The sequence below is a fragment of the Quercus robur genome, chromosome 8 (genome assembly GCF_932294415.1).
Source record: "Quercus robur chromosome 8, dhQueRobu3.1, whole genome shotgun sequence".
Taxonomy (NCBI): Eukaryota; Viridiplantae; Streptophyta; class Magnoliopsida; order Fagales; family Fagaceae; genus Quercus; species Quercus robur.
This window is the reverse complement of record NC_065541.1, coordinates 54,140,554-54,166,043: the sequence shown is the minus strand read 5'-3', so window position 1 is coordinate 54,166,043 and position 25,490 is coordinate 54,140,554. Positions and strand designations below refer to the sequence as shown.

Sequence of the window (25,490 nt, the reverse complement as noted above, 5' to 3'; positions counted from 1 at the left end):
GAAGGCTTGACTTGATTTGCTAATATATATATATATATATATATAAATATATATATATATATATATTCTCTATACTTGAATGTACCGCATTTTATCTGAATAGGAAAAATATTTATGTGACAAATAAATTGCATTATTGGCAAGTCTAATATTAAAAAATCAAATTCAATGCTAATGAGTCTAAATTTTATTGGCCACTTTAGCACTTAGATGTAAAAAAGAAAAGAAAAAAATCAAATCAGCATTTAATATATTATTATTCTTTTTTTTTTCTCTAACAAATCTATTCCTTTTCATCATTTTTATTTTTGAGAAGATCCTTTTCATCATTTTGGTTTGTGCATTACAAGTGATTCCATAGATGATATGTAGAAGTGCTAAATCTCAATTCATGCATTTGGACATGATTTCCATTTTCAATTTCAGTAGAGACAATCTCAGGTAATGTTCTATTTGCATTTCCCTTTACTGTCCAATTTCAAACTAATGCTTTTATCAAATCTTAAAAAAAAATAAATAAATAAAAAAACCTTTTTTATGGCAGCATTGTACAAGTCAAACTATTTTTTTTTTTTTTAAATAAGAATATTGGAACATTATTAAGAAGATAAAAGCATTATATCTTGAGCCAAAGCTAACTCAATCATAATAGAATTTTTCTCTATCCAAACTACAAAACTAATTAAATTCTTAGAATATTGAGCTAAGATGTGAGCAGAACGATTGCCTTGCCGTCGAACATGAGAGACTTGTACTCCCCTAAAATCTTTTAGCTTACATTGTACCCCTCATCTATATTAAGAATAGTTATTGGTGGTTCACACGATCCATTCATAGCCTCAGCAACAATCTGTGAGTCACATTCAAAGATAACCTCTCGGACTCCCACATCCCATGCAAAATGGACCCCTTCCTCCAAACCTTTGGCTTCAATTTCTAATGGGCCTAGCGGGTAAGGTATATTTTTACTCAAAGCAACTTCTACTCTTCCAGCGAAATCACGAATGACTGCCCCGACACCCGAAGAATGAAAAGGCTCAAATGTTGCACCATCAACATTAAGTTTATACCAAGGAGATTTCGGAGGTGACCATTGAGCATCTTCGTTGAACCCCCCTGAATGTATCTTGAGGTTAACCATCTGAAATTCATACAGAAGGAAACGAGCTCGTTGCAAAATTGCCAAACCTTGTTGCCTTGGCTTTCCCAACCGAACCTTATTCCTGTTCAACCACATGCACCATGCCACCATGGCCACCAACTCCAGCAACTCTTGTCCCACCCGAACCCCAAATATCAGATGCCAAATAAAGTCCACAAACTCAAAGAAAGCCAATACAAGTCAAACTATTGATTCTTATGTCATAATATAACAATGATACACAGAGTCACCCAATTATTTGGCTTGACTTTTCGCCAATTTTTAAAGTGATTTGTTGTAATCCGGTGCAAAATATGTGTGTGATGTGAATTGAAGGTGTCCAGCTCGATGACGACAAGGCGCTTGTTAGGTTGTAGGGATAGATTTGATGTGTTGGGGGGCGGCAGAAAGGGGGTGTTGGTAGTCTGATAGTTATTATCGGTGGTTAATGGAGGTTGATGATTTAGGGTGATCTTGTCACAGCCAAGGAGTGGCTTTTGGGTTGATAGTGATGAGATGGTGGAGTAAGAGAGTGGTGGTTTTTGTTTGGGTAGGAATAAAAATATGACTGGAAAAGTGATGCTTGGTAGTTTATTTATTTATTTTTATGAGAGGTAGTTTTTGATTTGGAGTGTGAGAGAAAAAAATATTGAGATTTTATTTTTATGTTTATTGTTGTGTTTAGTTACTAAGAAAGTGAGAAAAAGAGATAATAAAATCTTCATATTTTTTCATTTTATTTATTTGAATTTTTTATCCTAATGCTGATGTTGCATGTTTTAATATCGATTATTTTTTAATATTATTTTATTATGCACTTAGGTTTCAAGTATGCCAACTATGCAATCAGTTTGCAATAATTAAAATCCAAACTAGTTTTTGATTATTGTCTAATTTTGTGCCACATATCCATTTTAATTTTCTTAAATTTAGTACTAAGTGACATATTTATAATACTTAGAGCAAAAGTTGAGATGATCACCTCACTCACTTGAGCATTCACATTCAGATTTCTAAAAAATATCTATTTTACACTCTAAAATGCTATTTCTTATTTTTACAGACCATAATGTAATAATATAAAATGAGAGAGAGAGAGAGAGAGAGAGAGAATGAATGAGACAGTTAGAGATCTCGATTTGGATCTTATGATCCTAAGATTTGATATCCCTAAACTGTCCTAGATCTCATTAGGATCTCTACTAAAGTAAAATCCGTGTGGGATCCCGATCCGATTCTTAGGATTTTATAGGATCTTGATCTCGTAGTGATACTAAAGATCCTCTGATATAAAGGAAAATTAAAAAAAAAAAAAAAGGACTCCAAAGGTCCCGAGTTGATAAAAAAAATGTTATAAACAAATTAGCCCAGAAACCTTAGCCCAAATTGATTTAAAAAAAAAAACATATATAAAAAAGGGAAAAAAATAAAACCTTAAGGCTCATGGTAGTAATAAGTCGTCACCTTAACGACTTAACCTAAACATAAAACAAAAGATAAGTGAAGAGACTAGCAAGACTACTAGAGAGTTGAAAGCAAGTGCAAGAAGCTAAGAAATCTGATAGTGAAGCCACTGTGAGAGAGACCATCAACAACAACAGAGTTTTTTTTTTTTGGTTAAAATAGTAATTCCGTTGTTAGTTGCTTTCTCATGATATATATTGGCTGTCAATTGCTTAAATCTTATTGTGATTAATAAAATTAGAATTGATATAATTTGGTACTACTTTTTATTAGTAATTTCACTTATTTGTGTCAAAATTTACTCTTTTTTTTTTTTGAATGCTTCTTTAATATATGTTATAAATTATAATTATGAGTATTTTTTAGTATTTTTTTAATTGGAAAGTAGGATCTTACAGTCTTCATGCCAATCCTACAATTTGATTCCCAAACCCCCTCATAAATACCATGTAGGATCTTGATCTTGATAACTACAAAAGTGATAATAAAAATGAATAAAAAATAAATACAAACTTGCTACAATAGTTGCTATAAATACAAACTTACTGTTCACATTTGCTAAAAAGTTATTTTATTTATTTTATTTACTTATTTAACAATAGCCAACATCCAATTTCTTATTTTTACATTGAATATAATTAAATAATATAAAATATGAGAGAGAGAGAGAGAGAGAGAGAGAGAGAGAGAGAGAGAATAAAAATGAATAAAATATAAATACAAACTTACTACAATAGTTGCTATAAATACAAAATTACTATTCGCATTTGCTAAAATATTTTAGCAATACACACCTAGGTAAAGCTCAATTTGAGTGCATGTTTTGCTAAAATAACCATTTGGGGGTTTTATACCCCCAATGCTAACGCTCTTAAGTACTAGTTCAATGTTTTTATGTGTATAATATGTTACAACGTATGAAAGTTTTAATGTAAAATTAGAATATGTTACAACATATGAAAGTTTTAATGTAAAATTAGAAGTAACTTTAAATTTTCTTTTTTCAGGAAATTGAATCCTAAATTTTGATATTTCTTAGATGCGGTGCAAGGAATACTAAAATTTTTACTAGATAACCTTTATAAACGAAACTGTGGGGATCGGCCCAAAATAACAAGCTGGCTGGGCCTTAGGCCCGTCCAAGGACTCAGCCCGTCCGAGGAGTCAGCGTGGCCTAAGCAATCCTTATTCAGGCCCACTAGGGCAAAGAGAACATGTCCGATGAGTAATTTCTCCTCGAATAATGCAAATTCCGGAGCAAAGGTACATCCTAGCCACTATAGTCAATCTTCCCAATACGTAAAAAGGAAGGAAACCCAAAATATCTCAGCAAAAGCTGCCACTACCACATTAAATGCATTACAACTACTATCCTGGCCGCATTAATGAGGAGAAGACCCTTGAACAGTGCTATCTTGGCTATCGCAACTCATAAAGAATTGAGAGGGGTGTCTGATGGGACATGTGTTCAAATGGGGGTTTGGATGATCAACAAGTGTAAAGCCCAGATGATATGAAAGGGCCTATATAATATGTAAAAGTCCCCCAAGAGAGGGGACGGTGAAAAAGAGAGAGAGAATACTGTAGAGAAGCCTCACTGCACTGATCAGTATCTATTAATCAAGTTTTTAGCCTTATCATTCTTGGAGACTTTTCCACAGTGGCATTTTCGTTCTTGTTTGTGTATTCCCTTATCCCATTCATCAAACCGTTGAAACTAACTGAAGACGAGTTCTTTAGCCCATACTCTACAAAAATTCATTGTGTGGGATCTTTTGGGCCAAGACTTGAGCGACAAGGATTGGGTCACCAAATTGTTCTCCTACAGAAACTATCGTAAATTAAAAAAAAAAAAAAAAGTAATTCATACCTACATTTATTATGTTATAAAATTAGTCATACACATTTATTTTTATAGTAGTTTATAGAGATTATATATAATTTTGTAATAATTTTCTTAGGACAAAGTTTAGTTATAAAATTGGTTGTAGTTTAAGGTTACAATCTTACTCAATATCATTAACATTACTACATATTTTGAAAATCTAACTGTTGGATTGCATGTTCTTTATGCTCTTAATATATATGTCAAATTTTGTGACAATCGGATATTATTTATTATATGATCTATAAGATTATATTTTATGCATAATTTTAAACTACAAAAACTTGCAATTCAAACAATTTATTGATAACAGAGCTATTTATTTTTAATTTTCTAGAAATTTTGTAAGTATGAAGGATATAAAAAGAAGATGTAATCAAATAGTGGATTTGTCAAAATTCACCTCTAATAAAAAGATATTGAATAAGGTTGTAGACTTAGGCTATAACCAATTTTGTAGCTAAATTTTATCATTTTTTTTATCCCTTGTATAGAAACGGGCCAACTAAGAGGAAATAAAATAACTATGAGCTAAATTACTTGTTGGCTATTAGAAAACTATTTCGTTAATGATGCAAGATGAGATCAATGATCAAAGCTGGAACTCAAGGTTGAAATCACTATTTACTCCATATGTCATCACACCACATGTAGTTTCAGTATTATGTATTGTTAAACTTCAAGTAGCTTAGTGTATAGTCTTATTTATTTATTGAAAAATACTATGATTACATAAAGTGACAAGTTATGACAAAAGTTATGTATTTTTATGTAGTCCTAATATTGCTCTTATTGATTAGTTATAGCTTGAGTTTGAGACACATGTCAACGTCATTAGTTAATTAGTAGTGCCTTGTTGTAGTGGGATTTTGGTTATTACAAGGAGTTGGTTAAGTTTTTTTTTTTTTTTTTTTTTTTTTTTGTTTTGTTTGTGTGTGTGTGTGTAAATGACGCTTGGAATTAAACTATTGAACAATAAGTCTGTTACAACAAACAAGGTGAGCTTTATCTCTAGCCAGCAACTCGGCCACCACATTTGGTGGGTTAAACAAAAAGTGAAAATATGTTACAACAAGTTCTGCTCCCATCCTAGCTTACCAGTCAGCACAGCCATTCGCTTCCCTAAACACATGTGCCACCGAGGAATTAGGAAAGGTCTTTATCAGGTTCTTGCATTCAGTTAAAAGAGGTTCAAGCATTAGATTGACCACTGAAGGTCTTGAAACAAGCTGAACAATAAACTCAGCATCCATTTCAATACAAATGTTCTCAATTCCTAGTTGCTTTGCACAGTAAGTCCATCCTTAAGAGCCTATAGTTCTGCCATTGTGCTAGAAGTGTTACCAAGCTTCCTTGCAAACCTAACTATCCAATCGCCATTGCTGCATCTAAAAACACCACCTCCACTAGCCTTGATCGGATTCCCATACATAGTCCCATCCGTATTCAGTCTCACCCATCCCCTAGAAGGCTTGGTCCATTTCACTTGGACTTGCACTTTGCTAGGTTTGTTAGGTCCATTAGGAACAACTGCATAAAACTCCACTCCCTTTTTTAGACAAAGAGCACTCATGCCCTTTTCCACTCTCCTAGTTTGGAATATTGCCTTATTTCTATGCAGCCAAATGGTCTAGATTACTTGTGGAAATAAGATTTTCCATGGCACACGGGGTCTTGGAACATGTTGGAAATTCTGCAATACTTCTCTAGCCAAGCTTCCAAGTTCAAACCCAAAAAATCCTGGTTATCTTCCTCGAATCCCAGGTCCTTCCACATAGATTTAGCCACCCTACAATCCCTAAGGGTATGGAGAATGGATTTAAGCCCTTCACGACATAGCTCACACGTCAGGTCAAGATTTAACCCTCTTGAATCAAGAACTTCCTTAGTAGGCACGCTGCGATGAGTGCACAGCCAAATAAAAATTTTTATTCTAGGGGATGTGCAAACTTTCCACACCCATTGATGAGGACTAGTGTCAGGTTCAAGAGGTTAAACCCTTTAACTATGAGATAGGCTGATTTAAGGGAGAAGGAACCATCCTTAAAGAATGCCCAGATTAGGATGTCTTCTTGGATAGGATTTGCTGCAATGGGGATGCCTTTAATCTCTTGTAAAATTCTGTCTGGGAGGCTGAATGAAATACTCTCCACATTGGCAAGCAAGCTCTTGGCCGAGAGTCTGTCTTCCCCTTCAACTAAAGGGCCTTCAATCTGATTCCCGAGGGGTCTAGAAGGAAGCCAGAAATCTTCCCAAGCACTCACACTCTCTCCATTAGCAATGGACCATTTTAAGCCTTTATTAAAGATAACTCCTCCCTCCTTACAGGCTTTCCAAATTCGAGAAGCTAGTTGTTTCGTAGCTTCCCCCCTCAGCCGATGTGGGGTAAGGTATTTACAAGTAAGCATTTGAGCCCACAACATATCCGGACTAGAGGCAATCCACCAACAAAGTTTAGCCAAAATTTCAGAATTCCTAACTTTCATTTCAAAGATCCTGAGACCCCCCAAAATGATTGGGTAGGTGTCTTTGTTCCACCCAACTAAATGAATTTTCTTCTTTTCCACTGTAGATCCCCAAAGAAAGTCCCTCGTCAATTTATTCACATCCTCACAAACCTTGACAGGGAGTTTGTGACATTGCATAGCATACTCGAGTATTGAGGTCACCGCTGCCTTGATGAGCACTAATCTCCTCGCCGACGATAGACACTTAGATTTCCAACCAGCCAATATGGCTTGAACTCTTTCCACAACAAATTGGAATTCATTACGTCTCCTCCCCTTGTGGATTATTGAAAATCCAAGGTATTTTCCGAGGTTGTGAGTTTCACAAATCACTGTTTGGTTCACTATCTCCATTTTTTCTTCCACGGTGACATTAAGCGAGAAGAAAATTTTAGATTTCTCCTTGTTGATTTTTAGGCTTGTAAGCTTGCAAAATTCATCTAAAACTTCAACTACAGCCTCGATGTTACTCTTGTCAGTTTTGGCAAATAAAAGGAGATTGTCAGTAAAAAAAAAAAGGTGGGAAAATCCAGGTCCACTATGAAACGCCTTGATCCTCTTCCAACTCCCCTCCTCACACTTCAAGTCAATTAAGGTACTCAAGAATTCCATGCAAAGAATGAATATGTATAGGGAAATCAAATCCCCTTGCCTCAGATCACAGGATGGGAATATTTCTCCAAGCTGATCCTCATTAAAGAGCAAAGATACTGTGGTAGTAGAGATGCAACTTAAAATTAATTCCACAGTATCTGAATGAAATCCCAAGCTTACTAGCATACTTCTCATAAAACTCCATTCTAATCGATCATAAGCCTTCTCAAGATCGACTTTGATTATCATGAAATCTTTCTTTCCTTTTTTCCTCTCAATCATGTAAACCAACTCTTGAGCAATGATAACATTGTCAGTGCCTTTTCTTCTTGAGATGAAGGCTGTTTGGGAAGGGGAAACCAGGGTAGGCATAAGGTGTTTCATACGATGCACTAGGATCTTGGTCACAATTTTATAGATTGTTTTGCATAGGCTAATCGGCCTAAAATGGTTTATGGTTTATGGTCCAAGTTGTTTTAGGATGAGGGCAATCAAAGTCCTATTGAGGTGTTCAAGAATTTCCTTTGTACGAAAGATTTTTTTTTACTTCAAATTTTACAGACTCTCCCACAATCAACCAAAACCTTTGGAAAAATCTGGCATGAAGTCCATCCAGCCTCGGAGCTTTAAACGCTTTCATGGAGTTTAAAGCAAATAGGATTTTGCGTCAGAAGGGGCCTCCACCAAGTTATGAGCTTCCGAATCAGATAAGCAATTCCCCTAAACAGGGATTCAGTCTGGGGCTTTGTGGCGTACCACCTGTTCAGTTCTGTACAACCTCTCAAACCCATTAGTAAAAATATCTTTCAACCTCTCAATATCTTCTTGCCATTCACCATCTGCCTTCATTATTCAATTAATCCAATTATTGCTCCTTTGGATGAGGGTGGATAGGTGGAAGAAGGTAGTGTTTCTCTCCCCTTGGATTAACCAATCAATCCTCACTTTCATCCCCCATAACTCTTCTTGCAAGGTCATAATCTTTTCAAGCTCCTCCGATAACCAAGAGTGCATGTTAATTAGTCTTTAACTTGGGTTTTGAGCTATAACCTTCTCCACCCTTACTAGTCTCGCCATGAGGTTTCTTTTCTTCCAAAATGTGTTTCCAAACTCCTCACTTTCCAATTTCTAGCTTTATGGGTAAAGATGTTGATAGCACATCTGATGTTTTGCTAATTCCCTTCCCAGGCTTCTTTGACAATAGGAGGAAACCCTTCGTGACTGAGCCATATCGATTGGAACCGAGAAGGCCTTTCACCGAATCTATTGGGAGGGTTATCCAAAGATAAGAGTAAAGGGCAATGATCAGAGTTAATATATGCTAAGTGTTTGACAAGAGCCTCAGGAAAGCAAGACTTACATTCCGGGTTAGTCCAGACCCTGTCCAATCTCCCTTAAATTAATCCAGGAAGGTCTCTTTTGTTAGTCTAGGTAAACTTAGGCCTCGTAAATCCCAAATCAATTAAGTTGCAGAAATTCATACAACTTGTATATTCCTCAACCCTCCTTCTACATATCCCACTACCTCCCATTTTCTCATCACCACAAACTACTTCATTGAAGTCTCCCATAATACCTCTCCAATAGGACTTTTAAATTGCCCCACAATAAACATCTTTCTCTAAACCGTGGACTACCATAAATTGAACTTAAAAGCCAGGGTTGGGAAAGGGAGCTAACTTGGACAATGGCATGAATTTTTTGTTCCATAGCTAGTAGAATGTCCATGGACACAAAATCTGATCGCCACAGAAGCCATATCCTGCCAGCATAGCCAATGGTTTCCATGGAGTATTCTCCATCAAAAGGTAGCCTTCTAATGATCTTATCAGCCCTAGGACCATCAATTCTGGTCTCTGTAATCACAAAAATAACTGGTTGGTGCCACTTTACCAGGTCCATCACAATCTTTCTAAATGTGGGCTTCATTGCCCCTCTACAATTCCATATTAAAATGTTCATGATCGGATTGGGGGAAATGCAAGAATCAAAGCATGTCAGGGATGTCTCCTCCCCTATCTCCCTTAATTTCCATGCTTGCCTCAGTTTTTTCCTCTCCCTAAGTACACTTGGGAAGAGGTTCACAAAATGTTTTAGAATGCCAAATTGAGCTTGGTTGCTGAGGATGTCCAGAGTACATGCAATGGTCGGCATCAAGAATTGGAGAAGTTTGATTAGGGATAAGTTTCCCATTACCACCATCTCTGTTGGCCGTTCCAGCAGAACTTTCCTTTGTACGATCACTGGTTCCAGATGGATATTTTCCAAAGCACTTAAGAGATTTTTTGTAGAGGTGCATCTAGGATTGCTTCCCAAGCTGCGTAGACAGAATGCTTACTAGAGGTTGAAATTTTGACTTGTCCATGAGGAAGTGCCAATACGGATTTGGCATGGTGATCCAAGCTTCATCCTTCATCGGAAGATATCCCAGTTAAGCACTCACCTCCGTTAGGGGAAAAATGTTTTTCCATGCCTCCATTGCTTCCTCCTCTTACCAGCCTGTGATGTCTGTTGGGTCTCTCTGAATCCCTTTTATTGTTTTGCCGCCTAATGGAATTACTTTCTCTTTGAGAAATATTGCCCATTTCTCCATTGCAAGTTCCATTCTTTTCAACTCTAGCACCAAACTAAAAATTTAGGCTTAATAGGGGCAAATTGCCTTCAGATTTGGTATTCATTGAGTTAGTGGGGCATGTCTCACTACCCCATCTCTTAGTGCTTGCATTCTCACCATGGGTTACAGAACTTTTACTTTGGTACAACTGCAGGGGCCCACATTTAAACAATACCAGCTCATTCTTTTTTTTCCTTTTGTACTAGTTTAGTTCGTATGGGATTGGCTTTGTTGGGAATGGACATGTCATTGCTCCCTCAGCCTATCCTCAGTGTACGCTTTTCTCTTCCCATCCCTTCCTATGTCAGATTTTGTGTCTCGAGGTGCCCTTTACGTGTGCCAATTAGCTACTTCCCCATTCCTACCCGTTACTCCAATAGAAGTATTAGGCTTACGTGAGCTTCCTTGGTTCCTATAAGGTCTATTCTTTTGTTTCACAACCATCCAATCACCATACTCCATCCCAGCCATCCCAGACTCCCCAACGTCTCTCTGATCACTGCCTTGGGACATGATCATACTTGCGTTAAGGTTCTGCTATTGCTCGTTGCTATTAGGACTGTCTGGTGATGATTTCAGTTTTTTGATTATCGTAGGACAACCCTCTTTCCTATGACCTATGCGTTCGCATGCAAAGCATATATCATTTATACCTTCATATTGCACTTCTTGGATCATCTGGCCAATCTTAATAGATTTGATTAATGGCTTTTATATGTTAATTTGTACAAAAATTCTAGCAAAACAACCCCTCTCCCCATTGATCATGTGGGAGTCAATCCAAAGCATAGGCCCAATGGTGCTTCCAATTTTCTTAAGAATAATGTGGTCATAAAACTCAATAGGTAATTTGGGTAGTCTTATCCATACTGCAACTGATGAATGCGAAACCTTTGAGGCCTTGAATTCAGGTTCCCATTGTCTGATAGCTAAGAACTGTTGTCTAAAAAACCATGGCCCTCCTTTCAAGACATCATCAAGGTTAGACTTAAGATCAAACTTGCTCAGGAAAAAATCGTGCTCAAGATCAATGATGTCCATTCTACCCACTGGTTTCCACATGACTCTCAGTCTAGATGACAAGTGCATGAAAATCACATTCCTACCAAATGTGTTCACGATAATGGCCTGCCCCCAGGGTTCTCTGATCCTGCGTATTTCCTCCTTTGACAACTTCAAAGTAGTCATCCCCTCGCAAAGTACTTCCTCTACATCATCAGACTCTATATCCTCCTCCATTGACGTTTCGAATCCAAATGCTTGTTCATAGGCACCCGGAATGGATCCCACAAGCCGGTCTTTGTAGCTTCCACGATGGTAACCACTCCTATCATTCTTTCCAAAGCCATTCCTAGAGGCTTCACCCATTGAGTGAACGTCTTTATACTTCTTGGTACTCCATTCCAACGTATCTTCCTCTTCAGTGCTTCTCCCTCAAGTAGGGATGGCAATTTTTCCCCGCCCCGCCCCGCCCCGCTTCGTCTCGCACGGGTTTTCCCCATCCTGCAAAGGCGGTGGGGCGGGGATGGGGCAAGATTTTAGCCCCGCACCACGGGGCGGGGTGGGGATGGGTTTAGACTTTTTAGACCCACCCCGCCCCGCCGCGCATTACTAAGGGTTATAATTTTAAATTTTTCATACCCTAAAACCCTTCTATTTAAACAAACATATTAACATTAGCATATTTTATTCTATCCAATGTGATTCTCTGTCTTTATTCTATTATGTATTATATTATGGGATTTTTTTATTTTTTTTTTTATGATTGTCTTGTTAAACACTTGGATAGAATATTAATTTTTTCAAAAAATTGATTTGATTTGATGGGATAAATTTGTAATTTCAATTATATTTTTATTAATGAAATAAGTTTCATTAAAAAACTTGTACTAGTTGTAGGGCAAATTAACAAAAAGTAGAGTTTTACGGGGTGGGGCAAGGCTTCGCGGGGCCCCAAAGGGCGGGGATGGGGTGAAAAAGTATTCCCCGTCTTGCAGGGCGGGGCAGGAATGGGGTAAGACAAAACCATGCAGGGTAGGGACAAAGACCCCATCCTTTGGCCTCGCCCCGCCCCGCCCCATTGCCATCCCTACCCTCAAGTCATGTTTTTTTCCCCTCAATTAAAATTTATATTTTGTCTCTTGGTTAAGTTGTTAGTTCTCTATTTGTTTCGAAGTTAATGTTTTCTAGAAAATAAATCATTTTTCACATTTTGTTTGTCTTGATGGAAAACCTTATGTGGAAATAGCTTTCCATATTTTCTCGTGTTTGGTAGTATAAAAACATAGGTCAAAGGAAAATTATCGCTTAACTTCCTTTATTTAACAATTGACATATGAGGCTATTGTTTTCCAATAAAATTTTGTGGGAATGACTCTAATTCACGCAAAACTAAATAAGGAAAATAACACTATTTTATACGAAACTAAATAAGAGATGTTAAAGATAGTTTACAACTCATTTTAAGGTCATTGCCAAATATATATATATATATATATATATATAAAATAGTTTTGTAAAAAATTCATTTTGGAAAATAATTATTTTTTGAAAAATGTTAATATCAACACAAACAGGGTGTCAAAAAAAAAAATTTAAATGTTTTTTTTTTCATTTTCCTATGTTTGTTAGTAACTTTAAATTAATTGAAAAACGATCTTCTAACTTTCCTTATATAGTTTATCATGAGATAGAGTTTTTTTTATTTTTTATTTTTTTTAAATATAGTTATTTTTCTTTGACTCATTTTTTCTTATATTACCAAATATTAGAAACAGTGAAAAACTATTTTCACGAGAGATTTGTCATTGAAACAAGCTGAATGAGGGAACGTTGACTCATGATTTTTTATTTCATTGTCTCATATAAACAAACAGTGTATAAATTACTTCATTCTAACGAGAATTTAGGATCAATTCGAGTCTCAATTCTATTCTTTCATCTCAGTTTTATCGTTGACCCATTAATTATTTCCTTTTTTATTATTCTATTTACTACTTTTAGAGAATGTCATTGAAACAAGCTGATCGAGGGAACGTTGACCCATGATTTTTTATTTCATTGTCTCATATAAACAAACAGTGTATAAATTATTTCATTCTAACGAGAATTTAGGATCAATTTGAGTCTCAATTCTATTCTTTTATCTCAGTTTTATCGTTGACCCATTAATTATTTCCTTTTTTATTATTATATTTACTACTTTTAGAGAATGTCATTGAAACAAGCTGATCGAGGGAACGTTGACCCATGATTTTTTATTTCATTGTCTCATATAAACAAACAGTGTATAAATTATTTCATTCTAACGAGAATTTAGGATCAATTCGAGTCTCAATTCTATTCTTTCATCTCAGTTTTATCGTTGACCCATTAATTATTTCCTTTTTTATTATTCTATTTACTACTTTTAGAGAATGTCATTGAAACAAGCTGATCGAGGGAACGTTGACCCATGATTTTTTATTTCATTGTCTCATATAAACAAACAGTGTATAAATTATTTCATTCTAACGAGAATTTAGGACCAATTTGAGTCTCAATTCTATTCTTTCATCTCAGTTTTATCGTTGACCCATTATTTCCTTTTTTATTATTCTATTTACTACTTTTAGAGAACGTTGTTGCTAACGTACAGGGAAGCATGTAGTCGGTGATTGGTTTGAACCTAACTCAAAACTCAGCTGTCATTTCTTTTTTATTTTTTATTTATCATTCTACCGTCATTTCTTATATCTTATTACTCAAACTCATCTATTCTCATATCTCATTTCTTTATCTTTACTTTTTCCATATCTCACTTTTGAAACTCAATTTTTTGACGTAGTGGAGCTCACACACTACTTGGTCACAATTAATTTGAAACTCAATTTTTTGACGTAGTGGAGCTCACACACTACTTGGTCACAATTAATGGTAACAAGAAGCACAATTCCCAAATATGCCCAGCAGAAACTCAATGGCATAGCTCAAACAAGAATCACAATATCCACATATTTTTCAGTATTGTGAATTAGATAGCAAAAAGGAAATTGAGAGAGAAAGAGAGCACAAAAAGTCCAAAGCCTGGATTTGTGTTGTACCCAGATTCAGGATCAAAATTTTCATGCACCTAGAAATTTATTTGAAAACCCAAAATTCTTCTACATCATCTACCACTAATTATTAAAAAATCAAATCCGTATAATCCTAACAAATGTCGTCAGGTATAGATCCCTACGACCACCTTTGCATTTTTCTGAACCCTGATGGCACTCTCACTAGATTTTGGACGCTCCCAAAGAAAAAAGCAAACCCTATTGCCACTAATGGCGAGCCTGTGGTCTCCAAGGATCACACTCTCAATGCTGAAAAGAAAACGCACGTCCGAATCTACATGCCGACCATCAAATTGCCTCCCAATGATGACACAAGGATTCCGATCATAATTTTCTACCCCTTTTCGAATTGGTACTTTTCTCTGTGGGACACTGAAAGCAACGACAGGATAGCCTCAGAGCTCGCATGCCAGGTTCCTGCTATTGTTGTCTCCGTTGACTACCGCCTTGCACCAGAGAATAGGTTGCCGGCGCAATACCATGATGGCGTGGACGCAATACTTTGGGTGAGGGAACAGGCATTGAATCCAAACGGTGAGCAATGGATTAAAGATTACGGAGATATTTCAAGGTGTTACCTGTATGGACATGGTACTGGTGGGAACATAGCATTTTTCGCTGCGTTAGAAGCAACGAGAATGGAGTTGGAGCCGTTGAAGATTGTTGGGAATATAATGAACCAACCCCTGTTTGGTGGCGTTGTAAGGACAGACTCAGAGCTGCAACATTCTATGGATCCTCTCCACCCCTTGTGTGTACAAGATTTGATTTGGGAGCTCTCTTTGCCAATTGGTGAAAATCGGGACCATTGGTATTCTAATCCGATAGTGGAGGGCCCGCACACGAGCGCCATTAGCAAGCTTGGTAAGTGCCTTGTGATTGGGTTTGGTGAGGACTTCATGTTCGATCGGCACCAAGAGTTTATAACATTGTTGATGAGGCATGAAGTCCAAATTGAAGCACTGTTCCACGATTCTGGGTTCCATGCAATCGATCTCGCAGTCCCAGAATGGGCGGATGCTATTGTGGAATCGGTTAAAGACTTCATAGCAGAAGCCGAAAACAAACCGTGAGTTCTATACTTCAATTGTTGCTAATATATTTTTATTTTTACTTTTAGAGTTAAATTAACGACAGTGGTATTATCAACTCTTAACAGTTCAAAAGGTTGAAGAAAGGAGGACTATAAAACCTGATTTGAGGTCCCTCCCGAACATGAGCAGACTTCGCAAGGATTCAGATCCCCTCTATGTTGTAATTGTCGATTTGAAACTTTGAACTAGAGCAAGTCTCTGTTTCTTTCTTAAACTTTTTTGATAGCAAGTCTCTGTTTCTATTGTTCTGGAGCCGAAGTAAAATAAAATAAAATAAAAAATTATTCCTCTTGTCGTGCATTCATTTTTGTATTATTTTATGGTTGTCTTGTTTAAGTTTGTTAGGGCAATAGCATCGGTCTTTCTAAATTTTTCCTTCTTTTTTAACGTTGCAATCTAATTTTTCTATTTCATACAAGCACCTCGCAAAATCACTCATATTAATTTGTCTTTCTAATAATAATTTTTATCATTATTTCATATTCCTACACACACACTCTCTCTCTCTTTTATTCCGAACATGGTCACTCATCACTCATTCATTTATGAAAAAAATTCTCTCTACCCAAATCTGAAAATTCTCTCCACCGGACTCCATGGATGAGCGCTCCTCTCCTTCACTCATCAGCACTTTCTCTCTCATGGAAGCGGTGAGCACTCCACCCAATCCTCCATGGCAGCAGCATCTTGGATTTTGGGTTGATTTGGGTTTTCCAAATGGGTTTGCTGTTGGGTTTTCCGTTGGAGGTTTGTTTTGGTTGATTTCAGTTGGGTTTGGGATGGGTTTAAGTTGATTTCCATTGATTTTGGGTTGATTGTGTTTGGATTTTGATGATGTTGTAATGGATAAGTTTTGGTGGTGGTGGTGGTGGTTGGGTTGCAGTGGTGCTGGGCAAGGTGGTCTTTTTCCTGGACATTGAAGAGATGAGGCGAAGAGAGAAAATAATTTGTCTAGTAAGAGTGGAGCAAGAAAAATAAAATAAAATAATTATATAGAAAGCTATAATAGCGGTGTATATATATATGATTATTGTAACAATTTTGCATATAAAGTGTTTTAGACAAATTAATGTGGGTAGTTTTTAACAAAAATGTGTAAAATTTACAACTTTTTTATATTTTGGCCCGACTGGTGCAAGTGCTCTTAAAGGTAAACATTTGCTTAAGCATTGAATAGAAATGGCGGGGAGTTATTTGTTTAGGCATTCCAGCAATTTTGTCAATTGAAGAAGAGGTTAACTCTATAACCATATTTGGACTTGTGATCAAGCCATTGATACCGATAAAAAATAAATAGGCACTCACATATAATGATCGAAACGTGTTTGGTGGCATGGAAAGGATGAAGTCAAAGCTACAAAATTGTATTGACCCTGCCTTGCCATTGTATGCATATGATTTGGTTTGAGAGCTCTCGTTGCCAGAAGGTGAAAATTGAGACCATTGGTATTGTAATCCTATGGCGGAGGGCCCACACACAAGCGCCATCAGCAAGCTTCGTAGGTGTTGTGATTGGGTTTTATGGGGACTTGGTGATTGATCGGCATCAAAAGTTTGTAACCATGTTGATGAGGCATGGGGTCCAGATCGATGCACTGTTCCACCATTCAGGGTTCCATGCAATCGAGATTGTAGGATCAAAATGGTTGAATGCTATTGTGGAAATGATTAAAGACTTCATCGTAGAAATAAAAAACAAACCATGACTTCAGTACTTCAATTGTTACTAATATGGTAATATTGTTATATTTTGTTTTGTGTTATAGAAAATGACAGTAGTGTTATTAAATCACCAGTTAAGTTTGTACAAAAGGTTGATGAAAAAGAGGAAAATTCTCGAACCAAATTTGAGATCCCTTCGGAATATGAGCAGATTTCGCGAGGGCTATACTTGATTTGCCAATGAGAGAGAGAACGTGTATATATATGAATGTGTGATCAAATCATCATTTCCTTTTTACTTATTTGCCAATTAAATACTCTATACTTGCATGCACATTTTATATGTAGGTAAACAAAATAGGTAGAAATACTTTCTCTTTCCTAAACTTTGTTGATACTTACAATTTGGTGTTAGACATATTATGAGCTGTTTTTCATTTGATTTATTTGGATTTTCTATCCTAAAGCTGATATGGCATGTTTTAATATCAATTCATTTTTTAAAATATTATTTTATTAGGGACTTAGGTTTTAAGTTTGCCAACTATGGCAATTAGTCTCTTCCAAAAAAGAGAATTGTGCTATTAATTAGTTTACAACCATTATAATTCAAATTAGTTTCTAGTTATTGTCTAATTTTGTGCCACATATTCATTTTAATTTTCTTAATTTTAGTGCTTAGAGCACTCATATTAGTGAGTGCATAATAGAAAAAGATGTAAAATTTACACCATTTTGCCTAAAATCGACCCACATGGCCGCATCAGATAGTGTATAAGTGTGTATACACTTTGTACCCTAATATTTTATTAATTTTTATATTATGCCCACTTTTTATTTTTCTTCTCTCTTTACACCGAGGCTCTCTCTCCCTTCTCAGCTCTCACTGCTCATCCTCTCTCTCTTCTTCAACTTCCCTCACCATTTGGTCTTCTCCTTCAAAGCAGTCAGATTGTCCTCCTACTAAGAACACAGTTTCTTGGTGGTGCCGACTGATCTTGATCTTTGATGGGCAGTTTGATTTTCACTTTTGGGTTTGTGTATCTACTGGGCACGCTGATCTTCTCCTCAAGGGAATGTTCTTCTTGAGCATTGATGGATTTGTACAACTCTGAGTTTGATTTTCAGTTTCAGTAGCCCATTTTTTTATTGATTTATTGTTGTTTTTTTTTGGTTAGCTAAACAAATGGGGTTTACTATTGAAGATTGTAAAGAATTGGATATGACCGGGTTTGATAATGAAATAAGCATTGTTGATTTGGTTGTTCTGGTTGGATTTATTTGTTAATGTTGTTAGATGTTGTTTGTTGATTTTGTTTGGCAGAGAAGAAGGGAGAATATGGGAGAGAGAAAAAAATTGGGATAGATCAAAATATAATAAAAAGTATAATATTTTAATAAAATATTGTGTATAATACATAATTTGATGCTGGTGCTTTGGAAAGTGATCGTATAAAATAGAAAAAATAAATTCTTATACTAAAATAAACATCTAATTTTACAAAAGCTAATGTAAATGCTCTAAGTGGCTTATTCATAATACTCAAAGTGAAAGTTCAGATGACCACCTCACAAACCTAGGTAAAACTAGTGTTCAATGATTCCATGTGTGAGAACATGTTACAAGATACTATAGTTGTATTGTAAAATTGGAAGTAATTTTAGCATTTTTTTTTTTTTTTTTTGTAGTAAATTGATTCCTAAATTTTGATATATCTTAGAGGCGTTTTTAGAAATACTAAAAATTTTACTACATAACTTTTATAAACAAAACTATCATAAATTAAAAAAAAAAAAAAAAAGGAGAAGAAAAAAAAAAGTAATTCATTCTTATTATCTAAATTGCGTGTTGGCTATTAGAAAACTATTTCATTAATGACGCAAGATGAGATTGGTGATCAAAGCTGGAATTCATGGTTGAGGTCACTGTTTACTTCATATGTTAAACAATAAGTGTAATTTCAGTATTATGTATTGTTAAACTACAAGTAGCTTAGTGTATAGTCTTATTTATTTATTAGTTATAGCCTGAGCTTGAGACACTACGAGGCTGTTTGGCCAACCAAATTTGATAACTTAATTCTCAGTTTCCATAACTCATAACTCAAAAATGGTGGAGCCCATAGCAAAAAGGTTGTTTGGCCAAACAATAACTCTGTTTCCATCACTCAATTATCTGATTTTTGAGTTATGAGTTATGGAAACCAAAAACAACCAAAGGCTGTTTTCAGTTTCCATAACTCATAACTCAATGACATTTTCGTAAATAAACACACATGGAGGGACCCACAGCCGCAACTTTTGACCACCTTTTGACTTTTTTTTTTTTTTTTTTTTCACTTGATCGGTCTTCAATTTTGGGTTTTTTTTTTTTTTTTTTTTTTTTTTTTTTTTTGCTTTGGTGAGTTTGGGTACTGAAAACAAAAAAACAAAAAAACAAAAAAAAGAGAGAAAAATTTACACCGGTTGACAGGTATGGGCCCACAAATAGTGTGAAAAATATTGAGTGATGGAAATTGGATGATGATGTCAAACGGGTGTGAAAAATTGAGTGATCAGTGATGAGTGATGAAAAATGGTTGACCAAACAAGCTCTACATCTCTGTAGTTGATTAGTACCTTGTTGTAGTGGGATTTTGATTATTACAATTTGTATATAAACAAACAGTTTATCAATTATTTCATTCCAATGAGAATTTGGATCAAGTCAAATCTCAATTCTAACCTTTAATCTCAGTTTTAACGCTGACCATAGTTTTTTTTGTTATTTTATTCACTACTTTTAGAGCATGAAGTAAAAGTTGTCTTTTTTTTTTTTTTTTTTTTGGGTGGGGGGGGGGTGTAAATGAAGTCAGAGTTGTCTCTTTTTTTTGGTAAATGAAGTTAAAGTTGTTGCAACCTATGGGCTCGTTTGGGAGAAAGTATACTATGTTTTGGTAATACCAACTTAAAATTTGTTTTGATATTTTCTACCCAATAAATGAGTGACACATGTTTCAAAATACCATATCAGATTACTCCAATAAATTACTAATTTATCTTCCCGATAGTATAGAAGATTGTGATTAATTTATTGGAGTAGTTTGATGTGGTTTTTTAAAATAAGTGTCACTTATTTATTGGGTAGGAAATATCAAAACAGATGCTGAGTTGGTATTATTGAAACATGATATACTTTCTCCTCATTTGGTACGTGTTTAAACAACAATTTTCAGTTTTTTTAGAAATACATGTGGGTGAAAAAGTTTATAAAAATACGTCTAATATTGTTTAAAAACTGAAAACATATGTTTAAACACATATAAGAGCATTTTTGAAACTACCTAAAAATATGTTTGGTAACTGTTTTTTTCTTTTATTTTCTATTTTCAAAAATAATTTTCTATTTTTAAGACTAAAAAACTTGTTTGGCAATTCAAAATAGACAAAAAAACAAAAACTATTCTCAAAACTCAATTTGTGAAGGAAACTGAAAACATGCAAAAAACTGTTTTCAGTTTCTAATTGTCAAAAGTCAATGAAAAAATATATTTAATTTAATGAATCTGTCTTATTTAATGAGTTTGCATTAGAATTTAAATCCTATTAACAATATATTTTAATATTTTCTATTTTTTTCTTCAAAAAAATATCTTTTTAATTTCAACTAATCAAACATGTTTTTTATTTCAAAAATACAAGAAAATTGTTTTTTCTTTATATTCCCAAAAATAAGTTTTTGAAAATAGAAAACAAAAACTGTTATAAAATAACCTAAATTTTCGTATTGCAAACCTGTATTTGTACTAGGGTTTGTGTTATACCCAGATTCAATATCAAAATTTTCATGCACTTGGAAATTTATTAGAAAACCCAAAATTCGTCCACACCATCTACCACAAATTATTAAACAAGAAAATCAAAATAACAATAACTTATGTCCTCAGATACAGATCCCTACGACCACCTTAACATTGCTCTAAACTCTGATGGCACTCTCACTAGATTTATCAATTTTCCAAAGAAAAAGGCAAACCCCATAGCTTGCAATGGCGACCTTGTGGTCTCCAAGGATCACACTCTCAATGCCGAAAAGAAAACTCGAGTCTGAATCTACATGCCGGCCATCAAATCGCCTCCCAATGGGGCCACAAGGTTTCCCATCATAATTTCCTACCCCTTCTCGAATTGGTACAGTTCTTTATGGGAGTCTGAAATCAACTACGTTCTAACCTCAAAGCTCGCATGCCAGGTTCCTGCTATTGTTGTCTCCGTTGACTATCGTGTTGCTCCAGAAAATAGGCTCCCAGCGCAATACCATGATGGTGTGGACGCAATTCTTTGGGTGAGGGAACAGACATTGAATCCAAACGGTGAGCAATGGATTAAAGCTTACGGAGATATGTCAAGATGTTACCTGTATGGACATGGTAGTGGTGGGAATATAGCATTTTTCGCTGCGTTAGAAGCAACGGGAATGGAGTTGGAGCCCTTGAAGATTGTTGGGAATATAATGAACCAACCCCTGTTTTGGTGGCATTGTAAGGACAAACTCCGAGCTGCAAAATTCTACAGACCCTTTACTCCCCTTGTGTGCACAAGATTTGGTTTGGGAGTTCTGTTTGCCAAAAGCTGAAAATCGAGACCATTGGTATTGTAATCCCATATTGGAGGGGCCGCACACGAGTGCCATCAGCAAGCTTGGTAGGTGCCTTGTGATTGGGTTCTGTGGGGACATCATGATCGATTGGCAGCAAAAGTTTATAACCATGTTGATGAGGCATGAGGTCCAGATGGAAGTGCTGTTCTACGATTCTGGGTTCCATGCGATCGATTTGGCAGACCTGGAATGTTCGAATACTATTATGGAAAAGATTGAAGACTTCATTGCAGAATGTTGAAGACTTCACCAACTCAGTTTGTTCAAAAATGTTGAAGAATGAAGGACAATCTAACCAGATTTGAGGTCCCTCTTGAACACGAGCAGACTTCGCAAGGATTCGGATGCCCTACATTTTGTAATTGCTGCAGGTTTGAAACTTTGAATTAGAGCAAGTTTCCAGGAAAAAGACTCAAACACATATATACCGATTAGACTAGAATAGAATTTATATCTTACATAAAAGATAAAAAAATAAAAGTAAAAAACTTTATCAACTATCATCAATTGAAGCAGACGTTAACAATGGGTAGTTTTCTATAATCATGCTTCGACTTGTGATCATGCCATAGATATCGATAGAAAATAAATAGGCACTCACAACAAATACATGTTCAAGCATTATTGAACAACTCTATCAATTTCGATTCCTTTTAAGATGAAAAACAATTTAATGGGTTCAATTATCTAGCTAGAATATTAAAAAAGTATGGAACATGAGAATATTTTAGTATTGGTAATAGAACGAATAAAGGAATTTCTATTTTAGACAAAAAAATTCTTCAAATAAAATGAAGTGGGTGTGATAGCATAGAATAAATTTGAATTTGGATTTTTCTTATTAATATTTTGAAGGATTTATTATTGACAAGCCACATTGATTCAATATTGAATGAAGTTGTTTAAGCATGGATGGCAATTTTGCCCCGTCCCATTTGACTCGCCCCACCCCACTTCACCCTATGTGAGATTTCCCTATCTCGTAAAGGTGGTGGGGTAGGGATAGAGTGAGATTTTAGCCCCGCACCACAAAGTGGGGTAGGGATGGGTTTAGACTTTTTAGACTCACCCTGCCCTCCCTCACCCTTGTTGATATCGTATTTTGTCTGCCCTCGATTTGCATGCTGGAACCCAAAAAATATAAAAATATTATTTTCTCTCCATTGGGTTGCGAGAACATTCAGAATGGCATGGCCCAACCCGTTCAGACAATGGAGCACCCAAAATGTCTTTTTCAGCTAAAATGATCAAAATACCCTAGTCAACCCTCAGTTGACCGAAAGTCAAACAAAGTCAAAATCCCCTCAAAATAGAACCTTTCATAGTTTTACATTAAACTCGAGTTTTTTAGAGATTTTTGTCAACTTTGACCAAGTTTGACACGGAATTGACTCCCGGTGGGCCCCAGAAACCCTAATTTTGATCTGGCCATCAGAATGAGTTGAAACCAACACTATTACGAAGATTATCAAATTCTCAGTCCAACGATTATTCATGAGTCGAAATCGGAGTTAGAACGGCCGAGATATCATGAAAATCGGGTTAACGCACTAATCAATGCACCACTAACTTCCGGGAGCCATAACTTTTGATCTGACCATTGGATTTTCAAGTTCCATACCTTTTTAGAAACAGGAAGTTAAGATCTTTTTAGGGATGTCAAGATCAACCTAATCCAAGACCATTTGAAGGGGGCAGCCCTTGAAGGGCCGCCGCCTCGTAATCCGTGTTGGGGCTATAAAAGGGTCCAGGCACCTCTAGACCAAAAAAAAGGGACTTCCTGGCTTCCTAATTTCTGCCTGGACGAATTCTGAGCTTTTCTCCTCTCTTCCAAACACAAAATACACATCAAAGCCTCTTGATGATTCTTCTCTTCACCAAAAATACAAGGTATTATTCATATCCTCCATCTTCCTCTCCTTGGTTCAATACCTTGGATTTGAGGTTTAAGGGGTATGGATGTAGCTTTTTAGCTACTATCTATACCCCTTTTTCTTTAAATATTTTTCTAGCATTTATCTTGCTCTTTTTTCCTTCATAACATGATTTATTGCTTTATCTATCATGATTCTTGCTTTATCTTGCTTTTAGCATGCTTTTTAGCTTATTTTCACATGTTAGTTGCCTTTTTTTCATGCTTTATGCTTTATGTCATGCTTAGATATTTTCTTTCCCATGTGTTGATGTTTAGGTCTACATGCTCACATGCTTGATATTATGTCTCCAGCTATGCCTTGCTTAGATCTACATGTTTGTATGCATGTTCTATGCTCCTATGCCTATGTCCATGTTGCTCACATGCTTGTATGCTTGGGTTTGTGTTCTCGCATGCCTTTATGTTTATATCTACATGCTTAGATGTATATCCACATGCTTACATGTGCATTTCCATGCTTATATGTGTAGATCAGTGTATTTACATGCTTTTTGCCATCATCTATGTGCTTGCGTGTTTCACGCCATGTTTATGTGCTTAGGCCTAGACCTTGTTTGTCATGCTATATGCTATTGTATCCCTTTTGTTCCTTTTATCACATTTTCTTACATTCTGGCCTATTGGTTCAGACCCGATCTAGACCCTATGGTCTTTATCATCGTCCATACACCAAGGCCCACATAAAAAGGGTTTGGATCGTCCTATTTGCATGTCTGTGCTTGCTTGATTCTATGCTTTATGCTTGTGCTAGCCTCTCTTGTTCTAGGCTTTGCCATGCTTAACGCCCTCCGCAGGCTTGATCTTGTTTGGTTACATCCGATGCCTATGAAGCCTTGTTTGGATGTGACCATTCAGAAAGCATCTTCGGATGCTAGGCTACTTCGTACATACTCTTCCCTTTCCGCTCCGTGCGATGTTATGCTTACCATGTTTGTTCACGCCACCCATTGGCTTTTCTATGCATCTTTACATGCTTGCTCACATGTCCATGCATGAGTCTTGCTTGCTAGTGTGTTGTCCATGCTTCAACACAATGAAATTATGGACATTCGATCCAAACCTACATTTGTCCCTCGCAAACACCGCCTTTTATTTGCTTTCTTGCTTGTTTGCCTTCTCGCTTGTTTGCTTGCTTTCTTATTTATTTGCTTGTCATGTCTATCATGCTTATCTGCTTTATACCTCTTTCATATGCTCTTTACACCTTTTCCTTCCATTGCTTGTCTACTAGTTTCTTGTCTTTCTCTTTGCATGTACACACATGGAGCGAGGATACATAGAGTTAGGGCACGGTCTCCCAGGTGCAAGCAAAAAGGGCAAGGATGCGAGCATGTGGATATAAGCCAAGCGGCTATGTTCAGTAGATTTAGGAGTCTAGCCTCTCCCATTTGGTTATGTACTCTTTTAAGCCCCCTTCCTTCCTCCCTCATTTCTCTCTTAGATGGGTTGTATTAGGTATATTGTGTCGTGTACCATTCGTCCTCATCCCTAGAGTATGACGACCCCTGTTTACTTTCTTGCACCTATATTTTGGGTCATGCTCTAGGGATGTAGGCATTTACTTTCCTACTCTGTGTGCTTGCATTGTGCGTGATTTATGTGTGTATATATATATATACACACACTTGCTCGCCCCTTCCGGTGTGATTGTCACAATCCATGTCACCTAAGGCAAAACAATGCCTAATTTCCACCGCAAAAGTAAGGTGACATGTCACAGGATTTTTGCTGTAGAAATCAGGTACTTTGCCCAAATGCCTTAGGAAAGCATAGATTAGGACCTCACCCATTCAAAAGCCAAACTAAAGCCCCCCATGTATGCAAAGCCCCGAAAGCCAATGTCAAAGCCAAAATCAT

At 36.2% G+C, this 25,490-nt stretch overlaps 1 protein-coding gene and 1 pseudogene across 1 annotated transcript; both read left to right on the top strand.

Annotated features, from left to right (window-relative positions):
- The first annotated feature begins 14,165 nt into the window (after positions 1-14,165).
- LOC126697054 (probable carboxylesterase 9) lies at positions 14,166-15,696 on the top strand. Its single transcript, XM_050393878.1, has 2 exons — positions 14,166-15,371; positions 15,462-15,696. Exons 1-2 carry the CDS (start codon positions 14,401-14,403, stop codon positions 15,472-15,474), a joined length of 984 nt encoding a protein of 327 aa, XP_050249835.1. The 5' UTR covers positions 14,166-14,400; the 3' UTR covers positions 15,475-15,696.
- Positions 15,697-21,154: 5,458 nt separating this feature from the next.
- Positions 21,155-21,938, top strand: LOC126696491 (probable carboxylesterase 9; annotated as a pseudogene).
- The last annotated feature ends 3,552 nt before the right edge of the window (positions 21,939-25,490 follow it).

Coding starts and splice junctions, on each gene's coding strand:
- LOC126697054 (XM_050393878.1), top strand. CDS start 14,401: ATGTCGTCAGGTATAGATCCCTACGACCACCTTTGCATTTTTCTGAAC.